The 12,352-nt window shown below is 41.8% G+C and overlaps 1 protein-coding gene across 1 annotated transcript; it reads left to right on the forward strand.

Moving 5' to 3' along the window:
- Window positions 1-544: 544 nt before the first annotated feature.
- On the forward strand, window positions 545-12,152 carry ABCG2 (ATP-binding cassette, sub-family G (WHITE), member 2 (Junior blood group); the record flags this gene model as incomplete). The annotated part of the gene is made up of 11 exons (XM_009573658.1): window positions 545-702; window positions 1,438-1,589; window positions 2,055-2,159; window positions 3,650-3,897; window positions 6,381-6,463; window positions 7,581-7,670; window positions 8,275-8,399; window positions 9,547-9,701; window positions 10,628-10,717; window positions 11,423-11,520; window positions 12,002-12,152. Coding segments are annotated over 11 exons (1,455 nt in total), but the record flags the coding sequence as incomplete, so codon positions are not given.
- Between the last annotated feature and the right edge of the window lie 200 nt (window positions 12,153-12,352).

Below are 12,352 nucleotides of genomic sequence, written 5' to 3' on the forward strand. Positions count from 1 at the left end.
CTACCGATTTCTCTCCCAACATTGGCGTGTCGCCCCTAGGCTATTCTCTAGTGAGCCTGGTTTTATCCCCTTCCCCCTTGGAACCTAGTTTAAAGCCCTCTCGATGAGCCCCGCCAACTCATAGGCGAGAATCCTTTTTTCCCCTGTGAGACAGCTGAACTCCATCTGTCCCCAGCAGGCCCGGTGCCGTGTAGACCTCCCCATGACCAAAGAAGCCAAAATTCCGCCGATGGCACCAGCCCCTAAACCACGTGTTGATCCGATTTCTGTATGGCGATCTGTACAGACTCTGCGCTGATACTGCCATATGCTATTACATTGGGAGGAAGGGGAAAGGTAGTCTGTGGTTAGAAAAAAAGAGAACACCTCAAGTAATACTAATGTTAAGAAACGGCCTATGTGTGAGGTAACATCTACATTTATACCTGAGAGTAGGGTCAAGTTTTCTTAGAACTCTTCCCAAATGCTGCCATTTCGGTAGGATGCTGTTCACTCATGTATTTGTTATCAGGCCAAATGAGACAAATTTCTTATTTTGTGGCAGGTTGGCACCCAGTTCACTCGTGGGGTGTCTGGAGGAGAGCGGAAAAGAACCAATATTGGGATGGAGCTTATCACAGATCCTGCCATCTTGTTTTTGGATGAGCCAACTACAGGACTCGATGCCAGCACTGCTAATGCTGTCCTACTGCTACTAAAAAGGTGATGGCCTTGGAAACAGCTTCCTGTTTTCACCACTCAACTCTGTAACATTTCAGTTGTATTTGACTCAAATTACAGTTAGAATGAGGGAAATCAGACACATAATTGTTTACCAGCGAGCCAAGGCTGCAAGGTAGGAAAAAGGCTATATGAATTCTCACACTCCAAAGCAGCTGCTCACGGCAGTTCACAAAGCGCCTTGCACAAAGCATGTGCATGCCGGGACTGCAATTTGTCCGTGATCATTGTCACAGACAGCTTCATTTATTTTCATGTCTGCCTGGGCCAGAAAAGTGATAAAAACGCCTGTTGTGCAGTCTGGTGAGGTGATACATGGACAGTAGTTAGAACACAGCTAGCTGTTTCCCCATCACAAAATCTGAGACCTATCTTTGGGAAAACAAGCACAATACACTATTTGCAAATTCTACATCATTTTGCATTTACTACAAGCAAAGAGGACTCAAATGGCTCTCTCCAGAGCTTTCTATTTGCATCAAAATCTTCCCAGGACCTTCCCCTCCAACAACATTCCCAGTGAGAGGGAACCTTCAAACACTATAAATATGACCTAAATATTTTCTTTTTCTTTTTTTTTTCCTTTCCCGTCCCCTCTCTGGCACGCCAAGTTAATCAAACTTAACCAAGGCTTAACTGAACTTGCAAATTATCTTATCTAAATGCTGAATAGACTTGCAAAGCTTACACCTCTGTCGTTCTTCACTTCACACTCAGGATGGCAAAACAAGGAAAAACAATAATCTTCTCCATCCACCAGCCTCGGTACTCCATATTCCGACTGTTTGACAACCTGACACTGCTGGCCGCGGGAAGAGTGCTGTACCACGGGCCTGCTCAGCATGCCATCGAGTACTTCCAGTCTATTGGTGAGCACAACTCACAGCAGGGCCAACTGCAGCAACATCTTTAGTTTGCACTAACTTGAATAAAATGCCAATAGCGCTTGATCAGAATTGGACATAGTGTGTATTAGCAAGCCCGGGATTTTAACAGGCTAAGCATTTCTCCTGGTGTTTCACCTCTTGACCCATATGTGGGTTTGGATGAGAGTGCTGACCTCTAATCAACTGTTCCTGGGCGCGTCTTAATTAGACAAAGCCCAGGCTAGGGCTGAGAAGGGCACGTTGCCAGCTGTCGCCTTGCTTTCACTGATAGAGCTGTCTGGCAGTGCCGTTCATCTCTCGGGTAAGTATGGACCTTTTGAAGCCTGAAATGCTTATGGTGCAGGCTGCTCAACGGGCACAATGGTGTGGCTGTGTTCATGATGGCCATCCACAGCCTTCTGCTAGTCACACAACCACCGCTTAGGGCTTGTAATGCTGTCACCACAGGCTACGAATGTGAGCCATACAACAACCCTGCCGACTTTTTCCTGGACATCATTAATGGAGACTCCACTGCAGTGGCAATGAGCAAGACTGATGAAACTAACGCAGGTATGAAACCCAGAGCTGCGTGAAATTATCATAACATGTATTTTGCCAGAAGGTGTCCAGCACAACACAGAAAAATCACTTACAGGTGTCAAACAATCAATAACCGTGTTGTACAAGCGTACAGTTATTTGTATGCATGACAGCATTACGTACTGCTGATCCATGTTGCTTTAAAGAAAAAAAAAACCTACACTGTTCCTAAATCCTTTTTGTTTCTATGTGGAAAATAATTAGCATAAGCTGAAATAAGTACCAAATTCACATACAGCCCAACTATATAAAATATTCCTGTCTATGCAAGAATAGTTTGCCTCTCATAAATAGTTATTTAGTAATTTATCATTGCTATCCATTTCTTCATAAACTGACCTGTATACTTTTGTGTCACACTCAAATTACGAGATGTTAAAGGTGAAATAATACTTTCCTGTGTTGAAGTTATAATGTCTGGGAATATAAGAAACTGTTTTGTTACCTCTCAACACAGAGGAAGAGCTTATTTCATCTTCGAGGCAAACCAGCTGAAGTCCTGCAGAAACAGAGACAATAAACCAGGACAATTGTTCCAGTTAGGGACATAATTTGATGCAGTTATGACTTGTATTTTTTACCTAATGGAATGGTTTATCTGTTATGAAATTACTGTTTTCCTTCCTTTGAGTAGGGTGGGAAGAGGGCGTAGAGATAGGGGACCAGTGTTCTCCTGATGCTTCCCTGAAGTTGTGGTAAGGCAGAAATTATCCCCAAACTAACAAACCAAATCTCACCTACGTTCAGTAGCATGCTTTTTCATCCTGTCTGTTGCTACTCATTAATAGCACACTCTCTTTTCACATGAATGAAAAGAGAAATTAAATAATGAATATGCTATGTGCCCAAACACACTGTTTCACTATATCATTACCAAAGAAGCAACCAGGATTTTACAAAAATGCTGACTGTGTTCAGGGTCTGACTAATACTGTAGCTGGCAACACACATTGTATTTGTTATTGGAAAAGCCCACACTGGATTACAGTCGAGAAAAAAAGGAACTCCGTTTCTTTATGACAGACTCAAAAGTTTGACTGAAATAGACACATGCAGGATTACCTGGATCCAAAAGTCTGGGAAACAGACTGTGAAACAGATCACTTACTTACAGAAACCTGGGGGCGAAAAAAAATCACTTTTTGATTAAAAGTCAGGTTGCTGCCAGTTTGAAACTTCATCAGCAGACAAGGGTTTACCTAGTCAGTCTGCTGTGAAGCCGCTGCCTGTGGGACAGGTTGCACAGACAAACACAGAGGTTTGGTCTTATTTATACCGACTCTTTTGAATTGCATGCTATGAGACTGAGTGCAATGAATCACTGGAACTAAATGTGCATATTAATTCTTCTGGTTCGTTAGTAACTCTCCCACCCCAACATAACTCTCCTGGCTTAACTCCTAAACAATCTTCCCATCCCTTACAGAAACAGTCGTATTTCTTTTTAATCTTTTCAGCAGAGAGCACTGAAGAACGCACTGAACATGATAAAACCTTGGCTGAGAAGTTAGCAGAAGAATACTCCAACTCTGCCTACTACCAAGAAACAAAAGCAGTATTAGAGAATATTTCTTTGGGAAATAAAAAGAAAACAAAAGCAGTTTTACGACAAATCACGTATGCCAATTCCTTCCTTCATCAGCTGAAATGGGTGTCCAAGCGCACATTTAAAAATCTGGTAGGAAACCCTCAAGCTTCCATAGCTCAGGTAACGCTATTTGTATCTATGCTTTTGTGGTATACATTGAATTTATTCCACTTCTGTATTAGATAAGTCCGTGGGATGGTTTTGCCTCTTGATATTTTGACTGCAGTAAGCATCTGAAAAAAGAATGTTCAAGGTCTGGAAATCTGGTTCACTAGAAGGTGTCCTGAATGCTCCCAAATGAGGGACTATTCAGTAATTAATTCTGGACTACTGAAAGACTTTGGGAGGCAAGATCTTTTCCAGCAGGGTATTCTGCTGCTCCCGGCTCGGAGCAGATTATCTCCCAAGTAGTTTCACACATTTGCTCAAGAACATTCTTCAGATTCGACTCTAATTGTGCAGGCTTGGCACTGTGGGGTTTGGCCTCAAATCTTCTCCCCCGCCAGGGAAAGTTAACAGACTACACTTGCATACTTAATTAAACTTTAGTACACAGTGAAGTGCTGGCAGTTAGCTCAAGCGTAAAAATATTTTCAGAGTCTCGTAATGTGTGTGTCGTTTGGTCATTTGACTGTTCATAATGGTGATGATGTCTTCTGGAGAAGATGTGATGAAGACCACAATAGGGTCTAACACCTGCCACGGAAGAGGAACATGATCTACATGAATGGCCCTGTTAGTGCTGCTTCTTCAGAAGAGTCAACACCAAAAGTGTTGATTTCTTCAAAGCTACACATTGCCTTCAAAACTAAAGAATGCCTGGCTAACCTCTGCAGAACGACTAATCCTCACGAACCCCCTAGTTCACAAGCCAAACTCTGCAGTCCCAGCACCAGCAAAACTCCCATTGCAATGCTCAGCAATTCTAGAGGAACCAATAGAAAATTGGTCTCAAGCCAGGGGTATAAATTATCTTCATCATGGTTTATATAACAAGTGAACGAAGGGCCTGTGTGGAGGGGAAATGAGTCCAGAATCCCCGAGGTTAAAAGGCTTTGAGTACGTGTGTGTGTCTGTATGTTGATACTATGGAGATCCTTAATAATTGCTTTGTAAAAGCTTGGCCTTGTGACAAGAATTAGACTCTGAAGGATCTCGTAATACCCCAAGGTTAATGGTCCTGACTTGTTTCTCACAATCTTTTCTATCTCCCCACCCTCATTAGGGATGGATTTTACAAGCATTCTTTTAGGGGTACATGGTTCATTAAGCCTTTTTTCATTAATCTGCTCCAAATTGGTCTTGATATGATCCCTGCTTTCCACTGCAATTGGCTTAGGAGCTGAATTACCCCTGACATTTGCTCCTTTCGGCAGGAGCAGGATCTTAGTGATAGGGTACCATGGATCAAGGGGTTTATGGTATTATGATTCATGCATTGCTCACGCTTAAAAATGACAGAACTGCCTGATACCATCAGTTTTGCTGAGATTTTTGTCATTTGGATTTAGCATTAAAAAAGTGTGATGTACACACTTCAGTCTTTTAAATTATATCCTCGCGGCAGCTGGTATCTTTCCTATTTAAATTGTGTTACAGACTGCAAATATCAGCACACCTATAGCCTGATCATAGTACCTTGTACATGTTAAAAGCAATCCCATGAATAAGATGTGTGATAGCACCCAGCAATTACACACTGTGGAGCATGAAAGTAAACTGTCAACCCCAACCTGGCAGTCAGGAAAGACTGCTTTCGGTCATCGGTTGCCAAGCTCAAAGTAGCATTGAGATGGCTCCAGAGAAACCCCTGCAGAAGCACTGCACTGAAGAGCAGTGGTCAACCCTAGAGCTGAAGTTACCCTTGTCACTGACAGCAAATGGGGAGTCATGGACTGTCCCAAGGAGGATGAATGGTGGAGAGTATCAGTAGGGAGAGAGGAGAGATGTTGCAATACATCACCAATTAATGTAATCACAACATCCAAGAATGGCTGAAACAGTGGTGGGGGAAAGGAGCTTGGCTGAGGTGCATGTGATGCTGGGGTTCCTCTGGGGAAAGGTGTTATTCCCTCCTTCTAGCCTGCCCCACCAAGCCCCTGCTATCATCCTCCTCCCATTGCTGGTGCTAGCACCCTCCCGGCACCCCCAGAGCAGTTCCCTCAGGTCATAGATCTGGCCCGGCAGGAGGTCAGGGAAAAGCTGTGATACCACTTTTCAGGAACATGCCTCCTGCCAGTGCCACGACAGAAGAGCGGGCAGCAGCTGAAGCTCCTGTACCATCCCTCCTTTCTAGCCATCCTAGTGCCTTGCCCGCGTGAGGCAGCAGTGGCTGGCCGCTGCCGAGGGCAGGTGGCACTGGGGAGCTGCTGTGTCTCACAGATACCTCTTGAAGGACACCGTGGCGCAAGACTCAAAGCACTGCTGTGCTGCAGGTTGCTAACCGCCCCATCGACTCCCTTCCCAGGTTGAATAGCTTTTCTCCTTTCTGAAAACACTTCCTGTCAATCTACACTCACCTGCTACATATTTCAAAAAGACTACTGAAGCTTTGAAAGCAATGAGAATAAGACTTTTCCTCTTCTTTTCTTTTTTACATTTAGCTGTGTGTTACAGCTTTCCTGGGACTGGTGGTAGGTGCCATTTTCTTTGGACTTAAAGAGGATTCCGCTGGACTACAGAACAGGTTAGTCAGTTTAGGTAATGGATATCTAAATATTTGACAAAGCTCCCTCATCGTTGTGATAGGATAACGAACAGCTTGGAGGCTGAGAAGGAACCCGCAAGCTCTTTATGAAATATATCTACCTCTTTAAAGCAAATGCTTCCCTTCAGATCAGGAGGTAAGGCCAAGCCTACGTTAGTGACTTCGAAGTGAGGATGTTCTTCTGCCTCTAGGAAGGTCCCTGCAGAACTGAGAGGGGGATGCAGTTCTGCCCTGCCATGCTGTAACCTGGACAAGCAGTCCAAATGAAGTGAGTAACGCTACTTCTGTAAGATGACATTTTTCAGTGCCAGTCAGGTTGCTGAAAACGCTGAACAGCAGTCATCATATTAAAAAGGCTTAATTCAGCATGGCAGCATTTTAACTTCTTTGCAGAAAAGATTTCCCCAAGATAAAAAGATTAAAGATTGAAATATACAGACTTGGCTACATAAACCTAGGTAACTTTGATCTTGCAACTGCTTCTATATACACACTTGAGTTTACCTGCAGTAAGTCAGAAGGTGCATCTAAAGCTAGATTTTAAAATTATTCTGGTCTATGTATCATTTTGACAGCTGTATGTACATGACCTGACAAATGGTTTTGCAACTAAGAAAGTTCTGGGTTCTTAGTCTTGAAACACTTCATAGTATTTACTTTAAAATGGCCCAGTTTTAAATTGGATATGAAAGTATGATAGTAAAGCCTTAAATTTTAGTGGAAAAGGTGAAAACAACTTCTCACGTTGCTTATTCAGTTCCTCACAGTTTGCATCAGACAAATGCCCCACAGACTGAAAATTTTTAATGTGTCAGGAAATTACATTAAAAAAAAAGGGAAAATCAGTTCATTTTCTATCCTTTGACTGCATCAGAGAACACACTATCCTTGCATGCGAATAACAAATACTGCCTGTACCACATCTACTTCAGGCTTGTTACAGACTCAGACTTGTAGCCAACTTCCCATGGAATTCGGATGGGAGGTCACATACTACTGAGCTCCAGGCACTACGGCTGGATTTACATATGCTGTAGTGGAAACACTACATTTACATCACATTTTTAATAACAGCTTGCTGTTTTGCTTTTTGTAGAGTGGGTGCAATGTTCTTTCTGACCACCAACCAGTGTTTCAGCAGCATCTCAGCTATTGAACTCTTTGTTGTGGAAAAAAAGATATTTATGTAAGTAAAACATACAAAAAAGTTATGAGGGACTACTGTTAGAGAGTTAGTTTGTTTGCCCTGCTGTAGCTCATTTAAGTACACCTAGTGCAGAGTTTTCAAATTATTTCACTGTTAGTGCTCACTGCAAATGTACTCTTTTAGCCTATTAGTGTGTTGTCTGCAAATCCCCAAAACGGTACCTATGATTGCAAACAGCTCAGAGTTTAAAATTAGTAGCATATGTAGCAAAAAACCACTGAATACTCAATTTAGGTATTGATTAATAAGTTTGTGACTTGCTAGTGAGGACAGTAAATACTATCTAACTGGATTCTTTAAAGCTATGCAGATTACACTGTACAGAAAAGGAAAATTATTTCAACTTTACCCTCTCTCTCTGTTTTGACGACACGACACATACATTTACTAAAAATTATCTGCATATGAAAATGCCACCATTACTATAGTGTGTGGCTTACTGGACATTTGCATTACAGCCCAACCATGAAAGAACTCTTTTTTTCCACTTTGAGCTAGAATTCATTTGTCTCCAGGTGCAAATAACCTTACTGTTTTTTCATGATTAAATTTGTGATATGCTGTATATATCTCTGTGTTCCAGACATGAATATATCAGTGGGTACTACAGAGTATCTGCATATTTCATCTCAAAGCTAATGGCTGATTTAATACCCATGAGGACTATACCAAGCATCATCTTCAGCTGTATAATTTACTTCATGTTAGGCAAGTATGGTCTCCTACAGTCTCATTACAACCCCCTCAATAAATCAACAAGGCACTCGCATTTTATATATGTGCATGTATACACATGTATTTATATAGGCTAAAGCACTACATCGGCATGGCAGTGGTTACTGTGCTTGCTTTTAGCATGCCATGCTGTTTACAGAAAAGACACACTTTCAAAGATTTAAGTATTCATGTCAGAATCTGTGACATGTCTCATCTCCACCATCCCTAGAAGGAAGCGTGCCATAACCATTACTACATAGGATTGATTTATTCCTTTTCATTTATGGCTGTCCTAGCTTCCAGTGACTTTTACGAGACACCTTTTCCATCCCTGCAAGAACACCTATCAAACAAAAAGTTTTGTTTTAAGAACTTAATATTGTGTGAATTAATATCAGCTTGTTCTTTTTGGTGAAATGCCTCCTGGTTAGTGAGCAGACTTTGAAAATCGCTGGCACCAACTTCTACAACCCTAGAACACCTTCAAACGTCATCCTCAAAACATGTCCCAAGCAGACCATTTTCCTAGGGTAAAGTTTCAGATCATGACATCCTTTTGGGATGTCCCAAAAGCTTGAAAGGCAAGCAAAATTTAAAAATAATCACAGTTTGCTTTGGTCTGAGTTTTTTTCCCTAAGGAATAAGAAACAAGGTCGCATCAGCAAGAGGCTCTCCGAGTGTGAAACTGGAGTGAGATAGACCTTTCTACCAAATCCATAGCCACCCAAAGGCCACCAAGTCCATCAGGAGAGCTCTCTGCTGGAAACAAGTGAAGTGCTGTACAACTGCTCATGGAAGTGCACTACAAATTTCTCCTTTGATAGACAACTTGAAGCCACAGCAAAGCCTTCACCTTAGACTGTATGGAGTACAGTACTGTAACTTCTACCCATTCTGCTATTTCCAGTGTTACTGCAGTTACAGGCACACTACTTATTCATCCTGTCCTCCGTTGACAGGGCATACACATACGGGCTGTCACAAGTCCCACTGCAGTCTTGGGTCTCAGTGACATAGCCTATGTTGTCAGACAAAATGTATTTTGTAGGCAGGATACACTACCTGAAGGATAGTGTTCAGGTTATGGTAGAGCTTTTGGCAGGATCATACTGAAACCCTTCTTGTTTTGATCTTTAAGGTTTGAAACCAACAGTAGAAGCCTTCTTTACAATGATGTTTACCCTTATGATGGTGTCCTACACAGCCACTTCTATGGCACTAGCCATTGCAGCAGGACAGAGCGTGGTCGCTGTAGCAAACCTGCTCATGACTATCGCATTTGTTTTTATGATTGTGAGTAGCACTATTCAGTTTTATAGATTGAATCCTGAAATCCTAGAAATGCTGAAATCTAAAAATCCTACCAGCACAGTGTTCAGCTGAATTCTGCAAAAAGACTGTGGGGTCAAGCATGTTGAATATCCTGATTTGTCTGATTTGAATATTCTGATACTGTGGTGTTGAATATTCTGATTTGTCCTTTTATCTTACAAGAACCGGGGGGCCAAGGGCCTAGGTGTGAGGGGGAGGGAGAGTGGTTCCTCTGCCCTCTTCTCTGTGGCTCTGGCAGCCAGTGTACTGCCTGGAAAGCAGAAAAGTGGCCTAGAGCTGCATTTCGTTCACTCTCCTTTAGCTTTGCCAAAGACAAATTTGGCTGGCTGAGGACATGACTCACAGCCTCCTGCTCTCTGAGACCACTACTGTAGTTACCCTCCTCAGCTGCAGAGCCAACCATCGGGCATGTTAGAACTGGACAACACACAAACAGCTACAGTTAGAAGACAGGCACCATAAACAATGAGGCAGCACTGAACCAACAGCCAAAACCCACATTGCCTCAGACTCAGGGCACACAAGCAAAACAGTGCACACCTCCAGCAGCTCCACACACCCGAGTAACAGCAGTTCATGTGAACCCATGAGGGACCCACAGACGGGACGCATCTGGGTTTAATGCATGGGTGAAAGCGTTCCCCGTTACTCATTCTGGGAGAAGGACCACATGGGTTATGGGCCAAAGCTGGGTAACAAAAATTATTCCTTCCCTCTTCCCTGTTCTCCCACTGGAAGAGTTTCTTCCTCTAGAAATGCCTTCCCACCTGTTTTTAATCTGAAGAAGCAGAGTCAAGAGCTAAGGAAGAACACATGGTAACAGCATGTAATTTGTGATTTGTTTTTTTGTTGTTGTGTTGTGGCTTTTTTGTAATCCTTGCCTCTAGATTTTCTCTGGGTTGCTGGTGAATCTCACAAGCATCATGTCCTGGCTCTCCTGGCTCAAATATTTTAGCATCCCTCGATACGGAATGACAGTAAGTGCTGTATTTTCCTATATACAGACTTGGAAAAAATTTGCTAGAAAGGAATTTCTTTACTCAAGATAAAGAAAACTCCAAACTTTATGGGCTAATGAGCAAAAGCTAAGCTAATTAAATACAGCAACCTCAGAACATAGTGCAGTATCTTGAAACAAGAAGGGCTTCTCATCAGTCAGCACCCACTGCTGTTTAGAAGAGCTCATTTCTGTAACTTGGAAACACCTCATATGAGAGACACTGAACACACTGAACAACTACATCCACTGGAATGCAGCTGGACAAAAACAATACAGAGTAAAGAACAACGTTATCCCTAAAAACCAATTCTTCTCTTTTCCATCAATCAGACAAAAACTTGTCAAGCCAAAACTTTTGTCCTAATTTTTGATAATTTAAGCCAGGGTGATGTTTCACAGAGAAATCTGGGCTTTAATATGCCTATGCAGAAATAGTCTAGCCTGGGGGAGGTGTTAAAGCCTGGTGAGGTGCTTGCATTAAGGGTGTGGACTGCATACATTCCTTTCTGAAAAGAAAAAGAACCGTACTGCTCAGTTAAAAAATGGGGATTTGGCCAAAATAATAAATAGTGATACCATCACGTTTTTAGAATAAATTTGAACTGAATTATCTCTCATCTTGTTAATGTATCATTCCTTTACCTACTAATTTCTATTGTCATTGTTTCTTTTATTTTAAAAGGCTTTACAAATCAATGAATTGACTGGTCTGAACTTTTGCAGCAGCAGTAACAACACAAATTTAACCAGCAACGATAACTATCAACAGATAAACCAGCCGTAAGTATTTTGGTACATTAAAATGAATCTCACCACCAGTGACTTACGAAGTCCTACAGCATTAGTCTGTTTGTGAGACACTCACTGATGACCAGCAGCATCGGTGAGTTTTTATATGGAAAATGAATTTTTGACTGGGTTTTTGCATTCTGTCTGCAGAAAATACTCTGCTTATTGTCATATTTAATATTTATAACACTAGAAATATCTGGCATTATGCTTCTCACTTTTCTTTAAACTGTGTTTACTGAAACACATACATACTACAATTACACAGCCTCACAAAATCCATTTCAGCTTCCTATAGGAAACTGATTGTAGCTACAAGAAAAACAAATTTACAAATAGAAAATAAAATAGTAACATATAGCTGGTGTTTGCCTGGCCTACTATAGACATGAAATCACACTACAACTTCTAGGGATCTTCCTAGATACTTCAAACTGACTAAGTTTATAAATGTGTGTGTATTTATCTGTAGGTGGTGTACCGGAGATGAGTATCTGAAAAATCAAGGCATTGTTGCGAGTAGCTGGGGCCTGTGGCAGAACCACCTGGCTCTTGCGTGCATGTCAGTAATATTCCTTACCATTGCATACCTGAAACTGCACTTCATGAAGAAGTTCTCTTAAAACCAGAATGAAAAATGCAATTCCCACTGTTCAGTAGTTTGATAAACTGACTGTGCAACTAACTTGATTCTTTTTTGAGACTTTAGTTTGTACTTTTGTTTATGATTACACAAGTCAACAATGTGATGCCATCCTTGTATGTTGAATACTTAGTATTGATGTACTTTGCTGAAATGTCTAGCATGCCTCAGTTCTCTTTG

Source organism: Fulmarus glacialis, unplaced genomic scaffold (genome assembly GCF_000690835.1).
Source record: "Fulmarus glacialis isolate BGI_N327 unplaced genomic scaffold, ASM69083v1 scaffold45032, whole genome shotgun sequence".
NCBI classification, from domain to species: Eukaryota; Metazoa; Chordata; class Aves; order Procellariiformes; family Procellariidae; genus Fulmarus; species Fulmarus glacialis.